The 24,442-nt window shown below is 41.6% G+C and overlaps 1 protein-coding gene across 1 annotated transcript in view; it reads right to left on the reverse strand.

Annotated features, from left to right (window-relative positions):
- Positions 1 to 24,442, reverse strand: part of LOC133564053 (probable E3 ubiquitin-protein ligase HERC6) — a 24,542-nt gene extending 100 nt beyond the window's left edge. The window contains exons 1-6 of the mRNA XM_061918134.1: positions 24,100 to 24,442; positions 23,863 to 24,032; positions 12,876 to 12,938; positions 12,625 to 12,808; positions 286 to 388; positions 1 to 195 (exon numbers count right to left, since the gene is read on the reverse strand). The exon at positions 1 to 195 is cut by the window's left edge and continues 100 nt beyond it. Coding sequence (XP_061774118.1) covers positions 1 to 195; positions 286 to 388; positions 12,625 to 12,808; positions 12,876 to 12,938; positions 23,863 to 24,032; positions 24,100 to 24,345 — 961 coding nt within the window. The 5' untranslated portion in view covers positions 24,346 to 24,442. The remainder of the gene's footprint in view (positions 196 to 285; positions 389 to 12,624; positions 12,809 to 12,875; positions 12,939 to 23,862; positions 24,033 to 24,099) is intronic.

Raw genomic sequence — 24,442 nt, forward strand, 5'->3', positions numbered from 1 at the left:
GATTGATGGCTTGAACCAGCCGGTTGTGCATCTGCCTCCCCATGGGATAGCGCGGGTACAGCGGCAGTAAGAGAGTGTAATGGCAGGTGAGGGCTTCTGGGTAATGGAGGTCGGTGGAGTTGGGCAAGATGGCCACCGTCATCCGGATGCTGGCCATGCCCATCACTGGCACGCGGGTGGAGCCTGTGAGGAACACTGATGTCCAGAGAAGAGAATGAAAAGCTTGCCATCCGTTTTTCTACCGCTTGTCCCCTTTTGCGACTCATTTGTGTCAATCAAACTTACAAAGGAACTTCTTTTTCTCTTCCTGGCGGAGCTTGTGGAACACCTGCCAGAAGGTGAGGATGTTGCGGTGCTGGGCGTGGTACTCTCCGGAATACACCGTGTTCTGTTGGCAAAGGAGGCAGAACCAGGGCTTAGTCATATAAAGTAGGGATGCACCGAAAAGAAAATTTGAGGCCGGAGTCGAATAAAATTTAAACGTTTGGCCGAATACCGAATAATGAATGCAGTTTTTCACAAATTTATTTTATATTGCATAAATATCAATCAATCAATCAATGTTTACCATATTGCCATATTTTTGCTGATTTAGTAGAGAACATCCACGATAAAGTTCGCAACTTTTGGTTGCTAATAAAAAAGCCTTGCCTGAACCGGAAGTAGCAGACGATGTGCGCGTGACGTCACAAGTTGTGGAGCTCCTCACATCTGAACATTGTTCACAATCATGGCCACCAGCAGCGAGAGCGATTCGGACCGAGAAAGCGAAAATTTCCCCATTAATTTGAGCGGGGGTGAAAGATTCGTGGATGAGGAAAGTGAGAGTGAAGGACTAGAAAAAAAAACAGACGAGGGCAGTGGGAGCGATTCATATGTTATTAGACACATTTACTAGGATAATTCTGGAAAAACCCTTATCAATCAATAAATGTTTACTTATATAGCCCTAAATCACTAGTGTCTCAAAGGGCTGCACAAACCACTACGACATCCTCGGTAGGCCCACATAAGGGCAAGGAAAACTCACACCCAGTGGGACGTCGGTGACAATGATGACTATGAGAACATGATACTGTGAAAGTTCAATCCATAATGGATCCAACACAGTCGCGAGAGTCCAGTCCAAAGCGGATCCAACACAGCAGCGAGAGTCCCGTTCACAGCGGAGCCAGCAGGAAACCATCCCAAGCGGAGGCTGATCAGCAGCGCAGAGATGTCCCCAGCCGATACACAGGCGAGCAGTACATGGCCACCGGATCGGACCGGACTCCCTCCACAAAGGAGAGTGGGACATAGAAGAAAAAGAAAAGAAACGGCAGATCAACTGGTCTAAAAAGGGAGTCTATTTAAAGGCTAGAGTATACAAATGAGTTTTAAGGTGAGACTTAAATGCTTCTACTGAGGTGGCATCTCGAACTGTTACCGGGAGGGCATTCTAGAGTACTGGAGCCCGAAATGAAAAAGCTCTACAGCCCGCAGACTTTTTTTGGGCTTTGGGAATCACTAATAAGCCGGAGTCCTTTGAACGCAGATTTCTTGCCGGGACATATGGTACAATACAATCGGCAAGATAGGATGGAGCTAGACCGTGTAGTATTTTATACGTAAGTAGTAAAACCTTAAAGTCACATCTTAAGTGCACAGGAAGCCAGTGCAGGCGTAATGTGATCAAACTTACTTGTTCTTGTCAATAGCCTACAATACATTTTTAGACATGTTTTTTAAATAAAGTACAATTTTATTGAGTATTGACATTTTTTTAAATATTCCAGTAGCCTTTGCTTTTCAAAAAAAAAGCATGTTTTTCATTCATATTAGGCCTTAAAACAAAACATGCATTCCAAAAAAAAAATAAAGTGCATTAAAGTGGATAAACCCACAACAAATGAATTAGTGTCCATCCATCATCTTCCGCTTATCCGAGGTCGGGTCGCGGGGGCAACAGCCTAAGCAGGGAAACCCAGACTTCCCTCTCCCCAGCCACTTCGTCTAGCTCTTCCCGGGGGATCTCGAGGCGTTCCCAGGCCAGCCGGGAGACATAGTCTTCCCAACGTGTCCTGGGTCTTCCCCGTGGCCTCCTACCGGTTGGACGTGCCCTAAACACCTCCCTAGGGAGGCGTTCGGGTGGCATCCTGACCAGATGCCCGAACCACCTCATCTGGCTCCTCTCCATGTGGAGGAGCAGCGGCTTTACTTTGAGTTCCTCCTGGATGGCAGAGCTTCTCACCCTATCTCGCGGTATATGGGGCGGTATAGCTCGGTTGGTAGAGTGGCCGTGCCAGCAACTTGAGGGTTGCAGGTTCGATTCCCGCTTCCGCCATCCTAGTCACTGCCGTTGTGTCCTTGGGCAAGACACTTTACCCACCTGCTCCCAGTGCCACCCACACTGGTTTAAATGTAACTTAGATATTGGGTTTCACTATGTAAAGCGCTTTGAGTCACTAGAGAAAAGCGCTATATAAATATAATTCACTTCACTTCACTTCATCTCTAAGGGAGAGACCCGCCACACGGTGGAGGAAACTCATTTGGGCCGCTTGTACCCGTGATCTTATCCTTTCGGTCATGACCCAAAGCTCATGACCATAGGTGAGGATGGGAACGTAGATCGACCGGTAAATTGAGAGCTTTGCCTTCCGGCTCAGCTCCTTCTTCACCACAACGGATCGGTACAACGTCCGCATTACTGAAGACGCCGCACCGATCCGCCTGTCGATCTCACCATCCACTCTTCCCTCACTCGTGAACAAGACTCCTAGGTACTTGAACTCCTCCACTTGGGGCAGGGTCTCCTCCCCAACCCGGAGATGGCACTCCACCCTTTTCCGGGCGAGAACCACGGACTCGGACTTGGAGGTGCTGATTCTCATTCCGGTCGCTTCAAACCGATCCAGTGAGAGCTGAAGATCCCGGTCAGATGAAGCCATCAGGACCACATCATCTGCAAAAAGCAGAGACCTAATCCTGCGGCCACCAAACCGGAACCCCTCAACGCCTTGACTGCGCCTAGAAATTCTGTCCATAAAAGTTATGAACAGAATGGGTGACAAAGGACAGCCTTGGCGGAGTCCAACCCTCACTGGAAACGTGTTCGACTTTTATTTATTATTTAATTAGTGTCCTTTTGGCAAAAGTCTGCTTAGCCACAGTAGATATGCTAATAATGTAAACAGAAGGCCTAAGTAAATCTCAATTAAGTGTGTGCTTGTAACCTCATACACTTATACAGGTAGCCTACACACCAGGCTAATAATGTAAAGAGCACACACCAGAGAAATACCGTCTGCTCGGTATCGTGTAACGGGGCTCAATGTGCTCCATGAGTCCCCGAAACCCAGTGTCCTCCACAACACTAAACGGTCGATCATCCAAAGCCATAAACTCCGTTACCTTCTTTGAAATTCCGTTTGCTTTGGCACGGTCAGCCGCAAACTTATTCGTCCTCTCAAAGAGGCACCTCCTCGAGAAGTGAATTATAAGTGAAGTGAATTATATTTATATAGCGCTTTTCTCTAGTGACTCAAAGCGCTTTACAGAGTGAAACCCAATATCTAAGTTACATTCAAACCAGTGTGGGTGGCACTGGGAGCAGGTGGGTAAAGTGTCTTGCCCAAGGACACAACGGCAGTGACTAGGATGGCGGAAGCGGGAATCGAACCTGCAACCCTCAAGTTGCTGGCACGGCCGCTCTACCAACCGAGCTATGCCGCCCCATAGAAAGTTTGGCTGAACATTCGTTGCAAACTGCAATAATTTAGTCACTTTCCAACACTTAAAAATCAATCAATCAATCAATCAATGATTATTTATATAGCCCCAAATCACAAATGTCTCAAAGGGCTGCACAAATCATTACGACTACGACATCCTCGGAAGAACCCACAAAAGGGCAAGGAAAACTCACAGTGACAATGCTGACTATGAGAAACCTTGGAGAGGACCTCAGATGTGGGCAAACCCCCCCCTCTAGGGGACCGAAAGCAATGGATGTCGAGCGGGTCTAACATGATACTGTGAAAGTTCGAGGGTCACTGGTTCAAATCCCACCTAGAACCAACCTCGTCACGTCCGTTGTGTCCTGAGCAAGACACTTCACCCTTGCTCCTGATGGTTGCTGGTTGGCGCCTTGCATGGCAGCTCCCTCCATCAGTGTGTGAATGTGTGTGTGAATGGGTAAATGTGGAAGTAGTGTCAAAGCGCTTTGAGTACCTTGAAGGTAGAAAAGCGCTATACAAGGGAGAATTCACATCCAGTGGGACGCCAGTGACAATGCTGACTATGAGAAACCTTGGAGAGGACCTCAGATGTGGGCAACCCCCCCCCCCTCTAGGGGACCGAAAGAAATGGATGTCGAGCGGGTCTAACATGATACTGTGAAAGTTCAATCCATAGTGGCTCCAACACAGCCGCGAGAGTTCAGTTCAAAGCGGATCCAAGACAGCAGCGAGAGTCCCGTCCACAGGAAACCATCTCAAGCGGAGGCGGATCAGCAGCGTAGAGATGTCCCCAACCGATACAGGCGAGCGGTCCATCCTGGGTCTCGACTCTGGACAGCCAGTACTTCATCCATGGTCATCGGACCGGAGAAAGAAAAGAAGCGGCAGATCAACTGGTCTAAAAAGGAGGTCTATTTAAAGGCTAGAGTATACAGATGAGTTTTAAGGTGAGACTTAAATGCTTCTAAATGCTTTTAACTCATTCCACCGAAGGCCGAATGTGGCTTTTTTTGCCATATTCGGCCGAATATATTCGGTTACCAATTAATCGGTGCATCCCCTAATATAAAGTTTATCATTGAATTTGATAAAAAAATAAAATATTTAAAAAATGCATTTATAAATTGAAAAAATATCTACATTTTTTTGAATTGAGTAAAACATTTTCTTTTTTTAAATAGACTTTAAAGGCCTACTGAAATGAGATAGCAGGTCCATTCTATGTGTCATACTTGATCATTTCGCCATATTGCCATATTTTTGCTGATTTAGTAGAGAACATCCACGATAAAGTTCGCAACTTTTGGTCGCTAATAAAAAAGCCTTGCCTGAACCGGAAGTAGCAGACGATGTGCGCGTGACGTCACAAGTTGTGGAGCTCCTCACATCTGAACATTGTTTACAATCATGGCCACCAGCAGCGAGAGCGATTCGGACCGAGAAAGCGAAAATTTCCCCATTAATTTGAGCGGGGGTGAATGATTCGTGGATGAGGAAAGTGAGAGTGAAGGACTAGAAAAAAAAACAGACGAGGGCAGTGGGAGCGATTCATATGTTATTAGACACATTTACTAGGATAATTCTGGAAAAACCCTTATCAATCAATAAATGTTTACTTATATAGCCCTAAATCACTAGTGTCTCAAAGGGCTGCACAAACCACTACGACATCCTCGGTAGGCCCACATAAGGGCAAGGAAAACTCACACCAGGTGGGACGTCGGTGACAATAATGACTATGAGAACCTTGGAGAGGAGGAAAGCAATGGATGTCGAGCGGGTCTAACACGATACCGTGAAAGTTCAATCCATAATGGATCCAACACAGTCGCGAGAGTCCAGTCCAAAGCGGATACAACACAGCAGCGAGAGTCCCGTTCACAGCGGAGCCAGCAGGAAACCATCCCAAGCGGGGGCGGATCAGCAGCGCAGAGATGTCCCCAGCCGATACACAGGCAAGCAGTACATGGCCACCGGATCGGACCGGACCCCCTCCACAAGGGAGAGTGGGACATAGGAGAAAAAGAAAAGAAACGGCAGATCAACTGGTCTAAAAAGGGAGTCTATTTAAAGGCTAGAGTATACAAATGAGTTTTAAGGTGAGACTTAAATGCTTCTGCTTATTGTTTTAGTGAGATTATATGGTCGTACCTGAAAGTCGGAGGGGTGTGGCCACGGGTATGGAAGCCACTTTTCTCGACGAGACAAGGCAGCCGGGCTGAGATTTATTTTTCCCCCCCTCCTCCACGGTGTAAGCATCCGACGGTCGGGGGCGGCCGTTGGGAGGAGGCAATAGAGTCCGCAGCTGCAGGAGGCAAGGCCCGACGCAAGCTCTCCGCTCATAACTACGGTAAGAGCCGACTTAATACCACCTTTTTCTCACTGAAACCTGCCGGTTGACATGTGGTAGTGAACCATGTTCGCTTGACCGCTCTGTTCCATAGTAAAGCTTCACCGTCAGCTTTTGGGAATGTAAACAAGGAAACACCGGCCGTGTTTGTGTGGCTAAAGGCGGCCGCAATACGCCGCGTCCCACCTACATCTTTCTTCTTTGACGTCTCCATTATTAATTGAACAAACTGCAAAAGATTCAGCAACAAAAATGTCCAGAATACTGTGGAATTATGCGATTAAAGCAGACGAATTATAGCTGGGATCGGTGCTGGATCAAAATGTCCGCTACAATCCGTGACATCATCATACGGCGACGTTTTCAGCAGGATACTTCGGCGCGAAATTTAAAATTGAAATTTAGTAAACTAAAACGGCCGTATTGGCATGTGTTGCAATGTTAATATTTCGGTATTGATATATAAACTATCAGACTGCGTGGTCGGTAGTAGTGGCTTTCAGTAGGACTTTAGGCTACTACAGTAGGAGTTGGCAGCTACACGGCGACTAAGCACACAATAGCACACAAGCTAGACATACATTGAACAATACTGCAGTGTAAAACAGCACATGTGTCAATATTGAAATAATTATAGTCGCATATTACTTACACATACAAAGTCCCCAAAAGTATCCAGTAACAAACGTGTCCGCATCATTCAACTAATGCGTATTTCCTGAATTATTGTGGCCACGATACTCGTGTCCTCCAATAAAAAAACTGAATGTTTGCTATTTTACTGAAGTCATTCACAAAAGGTAAACATTCTAGAAAAAAAATAACAAAACACAACATGAAAAAGTTATAATTAAAATGAATGAATAAATAAACCGTTTTTTTTTGGTAACCTATTCCCACCCTTAAGTTCGACTACTTTCACATTTTACAACCCATTTCAACCATTCCGCCGTCAAAACACTCATATTTAGGAGAAAAACCAAGTCGGTTAAGTAACTACCAACATTCCCGGTTTTCCTGAAATTCCAGGAATTTCTCAATTAAGAACTGTTACTAATCCAACATTTATTGGCCGATTTCAACATTTCCAACACCAACCAATCCAGATCATTCAGGACATTCATGCTCCTAATCATTATTTTTTTTTAAATCCCACTTTTCCCAAAATTTCCAGGAAGTTCCCATTGAAATTAAATTAAAGTACTGGTTTTCCCGAAATTCCGTAATATCATTTCTCAATTAAAATTGTTACTACTTCAACCGTTATCGACCGTTTTGAAAAATTCCAACATCGACCATTTCAACTCATTCATAACATTCAAGTTTTTTTTTTTACATTTTTCCCAAAAAATTCCCGCTCCTCCTGAAATTCCCATTGAAATCAATTTTCAAAATTCCACAATTCCCACATTTTTCATCTGATTCAAACCGTTTCAACTTAAAAATTATTCAGCCTGTTCTGGAAATGTGTGCTCAACTTCATCCATCCATCCATCCATTTTCTACCGCTTATTCCCTTTCGGGGTTGCGGGGGGCGCTGGCGCCTATCTCAGCTACAATCGGGTGGAAGGCGCGGTACACCCTGGACAAGTCGCCACCTCATCGCAGTGCTCAACTTCAATTATTCTAAAAAAAATAAAAAATAAAATAAAATAAAAAAATACCAGATTTTCCATAATTCCTTTTTTTTGGGGGGGGGGGCATTTTCCCCATTCAAAATGAATTAGCCATTTTTCAAACTTCCACAATTCCCACATTTTTCATCTGATTCAAACCGTTTCAACTTAAAAATTATTCAGCCTGTTCTGGAAATGTGTGCTCAACTTCAACTATTCTAAAAAAATTAAAATTAAAAAATTAAAAAAAATACCAGATTTTCCATAATTCCTTTTTTTTTTGGGGGCATTTTCCCCATTCAAAATGAATTCGCCATTTTTCAAACTTCCACAATTCCCACATTTTTCAACCTATTCAAACCATTCCACCTTCAACACATTCAACTCATCCTGGACATTCAAACTCCTTATCATTTTTTTTTTTATCCCGCATTTCCCAAAATTCACAAATTTCCAGGAAGTTCCCATTGAAATTAATGGGACATTTTTCCAAGTTGCACAATTCCCACATTTTTCAACCTATTCAAACCATTCCAACATCCACACATTCAACTCATCCTGGACATTCTAACTACGTTTTTTCCACATTCAACAAACTTCCAGGAATTCCCGTTTTATGGCAACCGGTTTCCACCCTTAAGTTCAACTACAACTTTCACATTTTTCAACCCATTTCAACCATTCCTCTTAATCAGGACAAAAAAAAAAACCTAAAAATTAAAATACCGCTTTTCCCAAAATTCCAGGAATTCCGTAATATCATTTCTCAATTAAAAATGTTACTACTTCAACATTTATCGACCGTTTTGAAAAATTCCAACACCAACCATTTCAACTCATTCATAACATTCAAGTTTTTGTTTTGTTTTTTTACAATTTTCCCCCAAAATTCCCGCTTTTCCCGAAATTCCCAATTTTCAAAATTCCACAATTCCCACATTTTTCATCTGATTCAAACCGTTTCAACTTAAACAATATTCAGCCTGTTCTGGAAATGTGTGCTCAACTTCAACTATTCTAAAAAAAAAATACAAAAATCCCAGATTTTCCATAATTCCTTTTTTTTTTTTTGGCCATTTTCCCCATTCAAAATGAATTAGACATTTTTCAAACTTCCACAATTCCCACATTTTTCAACCTATTTAAACCATTCCACCTTCAACACATTCAACTCATCCTGGACATTCAAACTCCTAATAATTTTTTTTTATCCCGCATTTCCCAAAATTCCCAAATTTCCAGGAGGTTCTCATTGAAATTAATGGGACATTTTTCCAAGTTGCACAATTCCCACATTTTTCAACCTATTCAAACCATTCCAACATCCACACATTCAACTCATCCTGGACATTCTAACTACATTTTTTTCCACATTCAACAAACTTCCAGGAATTCCCGTTTTATGGCAACCTATTTCCACCCTTAAGTTCAACTACCCCTTTCACATTTTTCAACCCATTTCAACCGTTTCACTGTCCAATCATTCCTCTTAATCAGGACAAAAAAACCCCATAAAAATTAAAATACCGGTTTTCTCGAAATTCCAGGAATTCCGTAATATCATTTCTCAATTAAAAATGTTACTACTTCAACATTTATCGACCATTTTGAAAAATTCCAACACCGACCATTTCAACTCATTCATATTATTCAGGTTTTTATTTTTATTTTTACAATTTTCCCCAAAATTCCCGCTTTTCCCGAAATTCCCAATTTTCAAAATTCCACAATCCCCACATTTTTCATCTGATTCAAACCGTTTCAACTTAAACAATATTCAGCCTGTTCTGGAAATGTGTGCTCAACTCCAACTATTCTAAAAAAAAAAAAAAAAAAAATCCCAGATTTTCCATAATTCCTTTTTTTGGGGGGGGGGGGCATTTTCCCCATTCAAAATGAATTGGCCATTTTTCAAACTTCCACAATTCCCACATTTTTCAAACTAGTCAAACCATTCCACCTTCAACACATTCAACTCATCCTGGACATTCAAACTCCTAATAATTTTTTTTTATCCCGCATTTCCCAAAATTCCCAAATTTCCAGGAGGTTCCCATTGAAATTAATGGGACATTTTTCCAAGTTGCACAATTCCCACATTTTTCAACCTATTCAAACCATTCCAACATCCACACATTCAACTCATCCTGGACATTCTAACTAAATTTTTTCCACATTCAACAAACTTCCAGGAATTCCCGTTTTATGGCAACCTATTTCCACCCTTAAGTTCAACTACAACTTTCACATTTTTCAACCCATTTCAACCGTTTCACCGTCCAATCATTCCTCTTAATCAGGACAAAAAAAAAAAATTAAAATACCGGTTTTCCCGAAATTCCAGGAATTCCGTAATATCATTTCTCAATTGAAAATGTTACTACTTCAACATTTATCGACCGTTTTGAAAATTCCAACACCGACCATTTCAGCTCATTCATAACATTCAAGTTTTTTTTTTGTTTTACAATTTTCCCCAAAATTCCCGCTTTTCCCGAAATTCCCTATTTTAAAAATTCCGCAATTCCCACATTTTTCATCTGATTCAAACCGTTTCAACTTAAAAATTATTCAGCCTGTTCTGGAAATGTGTGCTCAACTTCAACTATTCAAAAAAAAAAAAATCCCAGATTTTCCATAATTCCTTTTTTTTGGGCATTTTCCCCATTCAAAATGAATTGGCCATTTTTCAAACTTCACAATTCCCACATTTTTCAACCTATTCAAACCATTCCACCTTCAACACATTCAACTCATCCTGGACATTCTAACTCCTTATAATTTTTTTTTTTATCCCGCATTTCCCAAAATTCACAAATTTCCAGGAAGTTCCCATTGAAATTAATGGGACATTTTTCCAAGTTGCACAATTCCCACATTTTTCAACCTATTCAAACCATTCCAACATCCACACATTCAACTCATCCTGGACATTCTAACTACGTTTTTTCCACATTCAACAAACTTCCAGGAATTCCCGTTTTATGGCAACCTATTTCCACCCTTAAGTTCAACTACAACTTTCACATTTTTCAACCCATTTCAACCATTCCTCTTAATCAGGACAAAAAAAACCCTAAAATTAAAATACCGGTTTTCTCGAAATTCCAGGAATTCCGTAATATCATTTCTCAATTAAAAATGTTACTACTTCAACATTTATCGACCGTTTTGAAAAATTCCAACACCGACCATTTCAATTCATTCATAACATTCAAGGGTTTTTTAAAATGTTTTTTTTTACAATTTTCCCCCAAAATTCCGCTTTTCCCGAAATTCCCAATTTCAAAATTCCACAATTCCCACATTCTTCATCTGATTCAAACCGTTTCAACTTAAACAATATTCAGCCTGTTCTGGAAATGTGTGCTCAACTCCAACTATTCTAAAAAAAAAATACAAAAATCCCAGATTTTCCATAATTCCTTTTTTTTTTTTTTTTTTTGGCATTTCCCCCATTCAAAATGAATTAGCCATTTTTCAAACTTCCACAATTCCCACATTTTTCATCTGATTCAAACCGTTTCAACTTAAACAATATTCAGCCTGTTCTGGAAATGTGTGCTCAACTTCAACTATTAAAAAAAAAAAAAAAAATCCCAGATTTTCCATAATTCCTTTTTTTTTTGGCATTTTCCCCATTCAAATGAATTCGCCATTTTTCAAACTTCCACAATTCCCACATTTTTCACCTATTCAAACCATTCCAACATCCACACATTCAACTCATCCTGGACATTCAAACTCCTAATCATTTTTTTTATCCCGCATTTCCCAAAATTCCCAAATTTCCAGGAGGTTCCCATTGAAATTAATGGGACATTTTTCCAAGTTGCACAATTCCCACATCCACATTTTTCAACCTAGTCAAACCATTCCAACATCCACACATTCAACTCATCCTGGACATTCTAACTACCTTTTTCCACATTCAACAAACTTCCAGGAATTCCCGTTTTATGGCAACCTATTTCCACCCTTAAGTTCAACTACTCCTTTCACATTTTTCAACCCATTTCAACCGTTCCACCGTCCAATCATTCCTCTAAATCAGGACAAAAAAAAACCATAAAATTAAAATACCGTTTTCTCCCGAAATTCCAGGAATTCCGTAATATTATTTCTCACTTAAAAATGTTACTACTTTAACATTTATCGACCGTTTTGAAAAATTCCAACATCGACCATTTCAACTCATTCATATTATTCAAGTTTTTGTTTTTTTTTACAATTTTCCCCAAAATTCCCGCATTTCCCGAAATTCCCAATTTTCAAAATTCCACAATTCCCACATTTTTCATCTGATTCAAACTGTTTCAACTTAAAAATTATTCAGCTGTTCTGGAAATGTGTGCTCAACTTCAATTATTCTAAAAAAAACAAAACAAAAAAAAAACACCCAGATTTTCCATAATTCCTTTTTTTTGGGAGGGGGGGGGCATTTTCCCCATTCAAAATGAATTAGCCATTTTCAAACTTTCACAATTCCCACATTTTTCAACCAATTTAAACCATTCCACCTTCAACACATTCAACTCATCCTGGACATTCAAACTCCTTATCATTTTTTTTTTAATCCCGCATTTCCCAAAATTCCCAAATTTCCAGAAGGTTCCTATTGAAATGAACGGCACATTTTTCAACCTATTTAAAACCATTCCAACATCAACACATTCCACTCGTCCTGGACATTCAAACTAACACTTTACCAAGTTGTGGTTTTTCCTTGAAATTGAAACTCTTCAACATTCAAACCGTTCCAACATTCTGTCAGCATTTCAGTTCCACTTCAATATTTTTGTAGCGTTCACACGCTACCTCACCTAGTTTACTGAGATTATTCCAAATTCCAAAGCGTGATGTAAAAGATGAATGCTTTCACTATTAAAAAGCGTGTTGACGATTAAAATGAATTGGTTAAAAACGTTTCTTTTATTACCTGCTCAAAGAGTTCCCAGTCGTACTCTTCATTTCCCACCATCACCGCTTGCAGTTCCTCCGGCAGGAAGAAGTCCAGCACCTCAGCAGCGCACACCTTGAGGAAGCCTTGCTTGAACACCTTGAAGACGCCCTCCACCGACTTGTTGAAGACGTGGTCGACAAAGGCGGCCACAAAGTGATACCTTTTTCATTTCAACAAAAATTGCATATTATTTATTGTAATTAACCCGCAAACACTGTTTTTTTTACCCGTGCTTTACACCCTGCGGCTTGTAAAACGGTGTGGCTATCTTATGGATTTTTTTTCCCCCGCTGATGGCCATAATACAAAAGGTCCAAAAAACAAACACACTGGTAGGTTTGTTATTGTTTGTGCTATGGCGCCGTGTTTTGGACGAGTCTGTGCCCTTCTGTTTGGACTGTAAGTGCCGTTCCGTCTTCTCACCGTCCATAACGGGCCTACTCGTATGGATTCTTCATTCATCGCTCCAAGCGACATTTTGTAGGTTTTACAATATAACTAAAACACTTCCGTAGCGTTCCTACTCATACGTATACTTCAGTCGTCACTCCAAGTAACGTTTGTAAATTTTACAATATAACTAAAACTATTCATATTTACTAAACCATCCCATGTGTGATGTCTGTAGGTGTGTTTTCATGCATCGTTGTATGTGCTATCAGAATGTAATGAAGCTAATATGCTAACACGTTTTACGAATGTGTTAGTATCATTAACTTACAATGACAATCTTTTTGTTTTGTTTCAGTTTGACAAATTCCTCAGTAAATTCACTAAAACGTCACCGCGGAGTTATTGGGTCTGTTTAGCTGATTGGAGAGCTAGCTTGCGCAGATAGTGGGACCATGTCCATGACTTCTGTTTTGTTTAATCAGCCGTTTTACTGCCATGTTACAGACACCGTTGGGAAACAGTTAAGGTATGTAAATAAACATTTAATAAGTTATTTCACAACGTATATGTCTGCGGCTTATATATGGAAAAAAAAATCTTCTATATTTTTGTGGGTGTGGCTTATATAATCCGGAAAATATGGTAAATACTTTTTATCTGCTTGGCTTATGATTTAAAAGCAAGTTATCCATCAAAAGTGTACACTGCAAAAATTACAATATATTTCAAGGTAAAATTGTGAAATTTACTGTGTTTTTTTTTTTTTTTTTACAGCATTTTACTGTAATTGGGAGTACAACTGTTTTATGACCATAGAATTCCTGGCAACTGATCTGCGAATATAAAATTATATATATATATATATATAACAAAATATTTGATATACATTTACAAAACGCTATATACAATTACGAAAATTATTTAAATTATATGAATATGCTATATAAAATAAATTATATAAATACATACAACTATATATAAAATACATCAAATCACACAAATTATATAAATTTATAGAAATATGTTATATATACTATATATTAGTACATTTATTATATAAATATATAACATCATATAAATGTTATGTTATATACATACATGAATATATACAATTAAAAAATGATAAAAATATATAATATGTATATTATTTCAAATATATTATATAAATACATACAACTATATATAAAATACATCAAATCATAAAAAAGATATACATTTATAGAAATATGTTATATATATTCCAGTGGTCCCCAAACTTTTTGTATCCGCGGACCGGTCAACGCTTAATAATTTGTCCTGCGGCCCGGGGGCAAGGGGGATCCTTTTTTTAAATTTTTTTTTGTTTGTCATGAAAAAGGGACGTTTTTGTCAGGAAAAAGGGAGGTTTTTGTGGTTGGTGCACTAATTGTGAGTGTATATTGTGTTTTTTATGTTGATTTAATAAATGAAAAAAATGAATAAAAATTTCTTCTTCTTCGGCCCGGTGGTTGGGGACCACTGATATATACTATATATAATTGTAAATATAATGTATAATATATAGCATTATATGAATATAATGTTATATACATACATGAATATATACACAATTACAAAAATGATAAAAATATATAATATAAATATATTAAATAAATACAACTATATATAAAATACATCAAATCATAAAAATTATATACATTTATCGAAATATGTTATACATACTACATATAAAAGTAAATATATTGTATAAATATATAAAATTATATAAATATGTTATATACATACATGAATATACACACAATTACAAAAATAATAAAAATATATACATATTTCAAATATATTCACACCTAAAACTACATAGAGATATATAGAAAGTAAACAAATATATACAAATATATTAAAAAGATTACATAAATATATACAACTATATCAAATTATTTTAAAAAATATGAATATAATAAACAATTGTTTATAAACTTATAAAAAATAAACAACTTCAGTGTTCAGACATATGCTTCCAGTGTTTGTTAAAAACTTACTTGTTGGACGCTGTGACAAGTTTTTCTGTGTTTTCGGATCGAGCTCAACTTTATCACCTGCCCAAGTCACCTGTACGTACACACACACACACACACACACACACACACACACACACACACACACACACACACACACACACGCACGCACACACACAACTACAATAAGACTCATGTAACAGAGTGACCAGAAGAGGTGTGACCTAGAGGTTCCGTACCGTAAAAGTGGTGTCCATGTCTTTGAGAACATCGGCGCTGTAGTCCAAGATGCACTCCTGAAAACGTTGACAAAAGTGAAAAAAGAAGCTTGTGCGTTGCGTGGAGAAGGCCAATAACTTTCGTGTTTTGTTGACATTTTGACAATGAAAGATCTAGTTAGTTCAAACTTTTTCTCGCCAGGGCCGCGTGCCAAAATATGGAAGGATACGAGGGCCTTTTGATCCATTGTGTACATTAATAAAGGCTTAGTGGCCACATGCGTGGACAGCACCTTTTGGCTCTTATTTCCAAAATTGTGTACACTACTGAATTGGGGTCTTATGGCCACTTATGTGGACACTTATACTGCCATCTGGTGGTGTGAGAAGACTACAACATACAATGGAATTTGGAGGAAAAAAAAGATAGCATTTCACTAAATATGAAGTACACATTTGTGTACTTCTGGACTAGGTACATCATAACAAAATATGATCCTTAGTTTTGATTCTAATCAGGGTCCAATAAGCCCAAATAGCAAAGAGAAATAAAAAAAACAAACAGCTTGGGCCTTAAGAGGTTAAAGATACTAAAAACACTACAATGTATTTGCCCTGCCGTACTTTTATTTCAGAGTTTCAAAAGGCTCTTCAAATATTGGCTTTATTCATTAAATGGGAGTAATTAAGTCATCGCGGCCCAAAAAGGGACAAGCGGTAGAGAAAATGGATGGATGTATAATTAAGTCAATAAAAATGTAACAATTAAGTAATATGATAAGTTAATCACAGATTTAATAACAGATTTAAGTAATTACTGCCATCTATAGTTGATGGACAACACAAACAATTGGTGAAAGTTAGTTTGCATTTTTAAACGTATTTGTTTTGCTTTTCCTGTTTTTTGACACTTCTTTTTTTTGGGGTTAATAATAATAATGATAGATTTTATTTGTAAAAAACACTTTACATTGAGTAAACAACCTCAAAGTGCTACAGTGTATTAAAAAAGATAATAAAAACAAATAAAAATAAAAACTAAAACAGCCAGTTAGAACTAGTATGCATATATATATATATATATATATATATATAAAAAAGAAGGGTTCTTAAGGCTTTTTAAAAGCGTCCACAGTCTGTGGTGCCCTCAGGTGGTCAGGGAGAGCGTTCCGCAGAGCAGAAAGCCCCGTCTCCCATTGCTCGTAGCTTTGTCCTCGGAGGTTGGAGGAGGTGTCATGCGGAGAATTTGGGGGTGAGCTAGTTATTTGAGGTAGAGGGTGGGGCATTTCCATGGAGGTACTGGTGGGTTAGTAGGGAGTATTTGTATTCAACCCTCAGTGGAACAGATAGCAGTGAAGGATTTGAGAAACGGTGTGTCAAATTTCCGCACTCTCATCAGGCTAATGTGTGACGGCCAATTATCAAAAAGTAAAAGAGATGTATTGATATTTTCACAGCGCATTTATTTACGCAATTGTTTCAATCTACATGGCAACAACAACCCAAAAAAAACCCCGTCCATAAAATTGGATTTTTTTTTAGTATTATAATTCATCCATCCATTTTTTCTACTGCTTGTCCCTTTTGGTATCGTGCAAATTCAGCCCAAAACCCGGAACATGCAAACTAAAAAAAACATGCTGATTTGGAAGTGTGGAGAATGCATCAATCAATCAATCAATGTTTATTTATATAGCCCCAAATCACAAATGTCTCAAAGGACTGCACAAATCATTACGACTACAACATCCTCGGAAGAACCCACAAAAGGGCAAGGAAAACTCAAACCCAGTGGGCAGGGAGAATTCACATCCAGTGGGACGCCAGTGACAATGCTGACTATGAGAAACCTTGGAGAGGACCTCAGATGTGGGCAACCCCCCCCCTCTAGGGGACCGAAAGCAATGGATGTCGAGCGGGTCTAACATGATACTGTGAAAGTTCAATCCATAGTGGCTCCAACACAGCAGTGAGAGTCCCGTCCACAGGAAACCATCTCAAGCGGATCAGCAGCGTAGAGATGTCCCCAACCGATACAGGCGAGCGGTCCATCCTGGGTCCCGACGAGCGGTCCATCCTGGGTCTCGACTCTGGACAGTCAGTACTTCATCCATGGTCATCGGACCGGACCCCCTCCACAAGGGAGGGGGGGACATAGGAGAAAGAAAAGAAGCGGCAGATCAACTGGTCTAAAAAAGGAGGTCTATTTAAAGGCTAGAGTATACAGATGAGTTTTAAGATGAGACTTAAATGCTTCTACTGAGGTAGCATCTCGAACTGTTACCGGGAGGGCATTCCAGAGTACTGGAGCCCGAACGGAAAACGCTTTATAGCCCGCAGACTTTTTTTGAGCTCTAGGAATCACTAATAAGCCGGAGTCTTTTGAAGGCAGATTTCTTGCCGGGACATATGGTACAATACAATCGGCAAGATAGGATGGAGCTAGACCGTGTAGTATTTTATACGTAAGTAGTAAAACCTTAAAGTCACATCTTAAGTGCACAGGAAGCCAGTACAGGCGTAATGTGATCAAACTTTCTTGTTCTTGTCAAAAGTCTAGCAGCCGCATTTTGTACCAACTGTAATCTTTTAATGCTGGACATGGGGAGACCCGAAAATAATACGTTACAGTAATCGAGACGAGACGTAACAAACGCATGGATAATGATCTCGGCGTCTTTAGTGGACAAAATGGAGCGAATTTTAGCGATATTACGGAGATGAAAGAAGGCCGTTTTAGTAACGCTTTTAATGTGTGACTCAAAGGAGAGAGTTGGGTCGAAGATAATACCCAGATTCTTTACCGTGTCGCCTTGTTTAATTGTTTGGTTGTCAAATGTTGGAGTTGTATTATTAAATAGAGTTCGGTGTCTAGCAGGACCGATAATCAGCATTTCCGTTTTTTTGGCGTTGAGTTGCAAAAAGTTAGCGGACATCCATTGTTTAATTTCATTAAGACACGCCTCCAGCTGACTACAATCCGGCGTGTTGGTCAGCTTTAGGGGCATGTAGAGTTGGGTGTCATCAGCATAACAGTGAAAGCTAATACCGCATATATGTTTAAGAGTTATTTCTCGATTCATAGCCCTGTTTGACTCTTCCTTTGTACACTCTACCAGTTTCTCTTGTCTTCAGTTTAGAGCGTGGGTGTCAAACTCTGGCCCGCGGGCCAAATCTGGCCCGCCGTGTAATTTAATTTGGCCCTTGAGGCAATATCAATTTAGCATTAGAGCTGGCCCGCCGGTGTTATACAGCGTCGGTGCCGCTGTAACACCGTATTCACTGCTAATACTCATACTTGCCAAACCTCCTAATTTTCCCGGTAGACTCCCGCAGTTCAGTGCCCCTCCCGAAAATCTCCCGTGGCAACCATTCTTCCGAATTTCTACCGATTTCCACCTGGACAACTATATTGGGGTCGTGCATTTAAGGCACTGCTTTTAGCGTTCTCTGCAACCTGTCGTCACGTCCGCTTTTTCTCCATACCAACAGCGTGTCACATAATATTTGTGGCTTTTACACAGTGAATGCAAGGCATACTTGGTCAACAGCCATACAGGTCACACTGAGGGTGGCCGTATAAACAACTTGAGCACTGTTACAAATATGCGCCACACTGTGAACCCACACCAAACAAGAATGACAAACACATTTCGGGTGAACATCCGCACCGTAACACAACAGAACAAATAGCCGGAACCCCTTGCAGCACTAACTCTTCCGGGAAACTTCCAGCAAACTGACCAATTTTTTATTCGTGCATTTGGTCCTGTCTTGCCGATTGTGTTGTGCCATGTGTCCCGGCAAGAGATCCGCGTTCGAGGGACTCCGGCTTATTGGTGATTCCCAAAGCCCAAAAAGGGTCTGCGGGCTGTGGAGCGTTTTCCGTTCGGGCTCCGGTGCTCTGGAGTGCCCTCCCGGTGGCGGTTCGAGATGCCGCCTCAGTGGAAGCATTTAGGTCTCACCTTGGAACAATTTTTTGTGCTCTAGCCTTTGAGTGGACTCCCTTTTTGGACCAGTTGATCTGCCGTTTCTTTTCTTTTTCTCCTGTGTCCCACTCTCCCTTGTGGAGGGGGTCTGGTCCGATCCGGTGGCCATGTACTGCTTGCCTGTGTATCGGCTGGGGACGTCTCTGCGCTCCTGATCCGCCTCCGCTTGGGATGGTTTCCTGCTGCCTCCGCTGTGGACGGGACTCTCGCTGCTGTGTTGGATCCGCTTTGGACTGGACTCTCGTGACTGTGCTGGATCCATTATGGATTGAACTTTCACAGTATCATGTTAGACCCGCTCGACATCCATTGCTTTCCTCCTCTCCAAGGTTCTCATAGTCATTATTGTCACCGACGTCCCACTGGGTGTGAGTTTTCCTTGCCCTTATGTGGGCCTACCGAGGATGTCGTAGTGGTTCGTGTTGTGGTTAGTGCAGCCCTTTGAGACCATAGTGATTTAGGGCTATATAAGTAAACATTGATTGATTGATTGATTGATTTTCTCTTGCTACTTCCAGGCTTGAATGTTTGGTTCATTCATTATTGTTATTTTTATTTTAAAATGTATTATTAGCCTGTGGAAAAAATGTGATATTTACCTCAGAAGATTGCAAATAGAAAAAAAGGCATTTCATTTTTATTACAATTTTATTTGATGTGCCATTGATATTTTTTTAATTATTATTATTATTTGAAACTGGATTTTGCATGTGACTAAAGTTATATAAGCCTTGCTTGTTCAATATTTAATGCAAAACGTGTTTGGGTCACTATTAAAAGGTTCATTTGTTCAACCTTGGCCCGCAGCTTTGTTCCGTTTCAATTTTGGCCCACTCTGTGTTTGAGTTTGACACCCCTGCTTTAGAGTCTTAACCCATCGGATTGTGAATACAACCCCCATTTCTTCCTTGTCAGTGTTGTGAGAGGGAGAGGTGGGGGCTTTCTTTGTGTGCAAGAAGTAAGCTCTTCCGTTTGAGCGCTAAATCAACTCGAGTAGCCGATATGAATGTATTCGTTAAGCCAGGGGTAGGGAACCTATGGCTCTAGAGCCAGATCTGGCTCTCAGATAAATCTTAGCTGACATTGCTTAACACGATAATTGTGAATAATTTCACAGTGCTAAAAATAACGTGCAAAATATAAAACATTCTCATGTATTTAAATCCATCCATCCGTTTTCTACCGCACCCATTCAAGAAGTCGCATTAATGGTAAGAAGTTTGTTTATGTCACGATGGGGGGGGGTCGTTCCCCCAGGAAGGCAGACTGACTACTCGGGACATGGCGTTTAGGTAAAAACCTGATTTAATTTAAACTAAAAAAAGATTAAAAAAAAAAAAATCGCTTACAGGGGAGGCACAACTTGGGCTAAGGAACAAAGCTAACGCATAAACAGACTATGAACATAAATCAAACACAACTGACTTGGCATGGCATGAAGCACGAAACTATGGCAAGGCATGAAACAAGTCAGCAGAGAGCAAGAAAAGATCACATTGACGCCAGGGCGACTGACTGGCAAAGACGAGCTTAAATACTGCCTCTGATTAGTGCTCGGGAAGCAGGTGAGCGGGCATTTTGTCATGTCACGATGGGGGGGGGGGGGGGGGGGGGTCGCAGCTTGCTGCGGGGTCGTTCCCCCAGAAAGGCAGACTGACTACTCGGGACATGGCGTTTAGGTAAAAACATGATTTAATTTAAACTAAAAAAAGATTTAAAAAAAAAAAATCGCTTACAGGGGAGGCACAACTTGGGCTAAGGAACAAAGCTAACGCATAAACAGACTATGAACATAAATCAAACAAAACTGACTTGGCATGGCATGAAGCACGAAACTATGGCAAGGCATGAAACAAGTCAGCAGAGAGCAAGAAAAGATCACATTGACGCCAGGGCGACTGACTGGCAAAGACGAGCTTAAATACTGCCTCTGATTAGTGCTCGGGAAGCAGGTGAGCGGGCATTTTGTCCACCAGAGACAGGTGGACAAAATGAGTAACCAATGAAACAAGACAAGGGAGTGGAAAAAAAACAGGAACTTAAAGAGTCCAAAGGACAAACAGCACATGGCCAAACAAAAACATGATCAACAGACATGACATTTGATTTATTATTGGTTAGCTTTAGAATAACAATGTTATTAAAAAGAATAAAATACTTATTATACTCTAAAAATGTTGGTCTTACTTAAAAATGCACACATTTAGTTGTATTCAGTGTTAAAAAATATTATATGGCTCTCACGGAAATACTTTTTGAAATATTTGGCTTTCAGGCTCCTCCGGCAATCCTAAAACCCCTTGGTGGACACCAGCGGTGAGGGATGCCGTCAAGCTGAAGAAGGAGTCCTATCGGGTCCTTTTGGCTCATAGGACTCCGGAGGCAGTGGACGGGTACCGACAGGCCAAGCGGTGTGCAGCTTCAGCGGTCGCGGAGGCAAAAACTCGGACATGGAGGAGTTCGGGGAAGCCATGGAAAACGACTTCCGGACGGCTTCGAAGCGATTCTGGACCACCGTCCGCCGCCTCAGGAAGGGGAAGCAGTGCACTATCAACACCGTGTATGGTGCGGATGGTGTTCTGCTGACCTCAACTGCGGATGTTGTGGATAGGTGGAAGGAATACTTCGAAGACCTCCTCAATCCCACCAACACGTCTTTCTTTGAGGAAGCGGTGCCTGGGGAATCTGTAGTGGACTCTCCTATTTCTGGGGCTGAGGTCGCTGAGGTAGTTAAAAAGCTCCTCGGCGGCAAGGCCCCGGGGGTGGATGAGACCCGCCCGGAGTTCCTTAAGGCTCTGAATGCTGTGGGGCTGTCTTGGTTGACAAGACTCTGCAGCATCGCGTGGACATCGGGGGCGGTACCTCTGGATTGGCAGACCGGGGTGGTGGTCCCTCTCTTTAAGAAGGGGGACCGGAGGGTGTGTTCCAACTATCGTGGGATCACACTCCTCGGCCTTCCCGGTAAGGTTTATTCAGGTGTACTGGAGAGGAGGCTTCGCCGGATAGTCGAACCTCGGATTCAGGAGGAACAGTGTGGTTTTCGTCCTGGTCGTGGAACTGTGGACCAGCTCTATACTCTCGGCAGGGTTCTTGAGGGTGCATGGGAGTTTGCCCAACCAGTCTACATGTGCTTTGTGGACTTGGAGAAGGCATTCGACCGTGTCCCTCGGGAAGTCCTGTGGGGAGTGCTCAGAGAGTATGGGGTATCGGACTGTCTTATTGTGGCAGTCCGCTCCCTGTATGATCAGTGTCAGAACTTGGTCCGCATTGCTGGCAGTAAGTCGGACACATTTCAAGTGAGGGTTGGACTCCGCCAAGGCTGCCCTTTGTCACCGATTCTGTTCATAACTTTTATGGACAGAATTTCTAGGCGCAGCCAAGGCGTTGAGGGGTTCCGGTTTGGTGGCCACGGGATTAGGTCTCTGCTTTTTGCAGATGATGTAGTCCTGATGGCTTCATCTGGCCGGGATCTTCAGCTCTCACTGGATCGGTTCGCAGCCGAGTGTGAAGCGACCGGAATGAGAATCAGCACCTCCAAGTCCGAGTCCATGGTTCTCGCCCGGAATAGGGTGGAGTGCCATCTCCGGGTTGGGGAGGAGACCCTGCCCCAAGTGGAGGAGTTCAAGTACCTAGGAGTCTTGTTCACGAGTGAGGGAAGAGTGGATCGTGAGATCGACAGGCGGATCGGTGCGGCGTCTTCAGTAATGCGGACGTTGTACCGATCCGTTGTGGTGAAGAAGGAGCTGAGCCGGAAGGCAAAGCTCTCAATTTACCGGTCGATCTATGTTCCCATCCTCACCTATGGTCATGAGCTTTGGGTCATGACCGAAAGGATAAGATCACGGGTACAAGCGGCCCAAATGAGTTTCCTCCGCCGTGTGGCGGGTCTCTCCCTTAGAGATAGGGTGAGAAGCTCTGCATCCGGGAGGAACTCAAAGTAAAGCCGCTGCTCCTCCACATCGAGAGGAGCCAGATGAGGTGGTTCGGGCATCTGGTCAGGATGCCACCCGAACGCCTCCCTAGGGAGGTGTTTAGGGCACGTCCAACCGGTAGGAGGCCACGGGGAAGACCCAGGACACGTTGGGAAGACTATGTCTCCCGGCTGGCCTGGGAACGCCTCGGGATCCCCCGGGAAGAGCTAGACGAAGTGGCTGGGGAGAGGGAAGTCTGGGTTTCCCTGCTTAGGCTGTTGCCCCCGCGATCCGACCTCGATAAGCGGAAGATGATGGATGGATTATACTCTAAAAATGTTGGTCTTACTTAAAAATGCACACATTTAGTTGTATTCAGTGTTAAATAATATGATATGGCTCTCACGGAAATACTTTTTGAAATATTTGGCTTTCATGGCTCTCTCAGCCAAAAAGGTTCCCGACCCCTGTGTTAAGCTGATCTCCTGAAATTTCAGTAAAATATGATAATATTCCTGTTCTGTCTTGAGGGTCATTCTTACTCAGCATATATGGCATCGAAAGAACTTGGGATTGACCAGTAACTTAAGATTCCTTGGGAGGAAGAGCTGGTCGACGCAACAGAAGTCAGCGTGATCTTTCGGCCGATTAGCTGAAAACAAAAAGGTGGCTCTCGCCCTAAAATAAAATCCTCAATTAAGGTCAATCTTACTCTCCAGCCGTGGGTTCAAACTCCTTCAAGTCGTCCAGTGTCGCTTTGACGCCGAGCAGCTTCTTGAAGAACACCAGTGGGAAGGGCAGGTGCACCACGTTGCAGTTGTACAGAGCCATGCCGCACAGAACCCCGAACAGGAAGTACGTCTTCTCCGTCGCCTCGGGCTGTCGTAGGGTCGCGTTTCAAAACGTTTTCAGACCGGAAACCGGAATTCAGTCGGCGGTTCCTTACCTTGGCGGGGAACCAGGCCAGCGTGTGTCCCTCGTTGTACACCACCAAGTTGGACAGTGGGTCCATCAGCTCGTCAAAGACGTGGAGGAAGAAATCGTACTTATTGACGATCGTCACCTTTTTGTCGTCCTCAAACTGCACCTGGTTGAAAAAGCGAGTAATCACCGTCTTTAAAAAGCGTAAAGCAGGGTATGTTTGAGATATTGTTTGTAAAAACAGCCCCATCTTGTGGTCGAACTTTCTCATTACAGGTATCTTCTTTTTTAAAGTGACTTCCCCTCTGTTAACTGGAAGTAGCTGAAGCCTGGTAGTTTCGAAATCGGTAGCTCTTCCTGCATTTATA

The sequence above is a fragment of the Nerophis ophidion genome, linkage group LG13 (genome assembly GCF_033978795.1).
Source record: "Nerophis ophidion isolate RoL-2023_Sa linkage group LG13, RoL_Noph_v1.0, whole genome shotgun sequence".
Taxonomy (NCBI): Eukaryota; Metazoa; Chordata; class Actinopteri; order Syngnathiformes; family Syngnathidae; genus Nerophis; species Nerophis ophidion.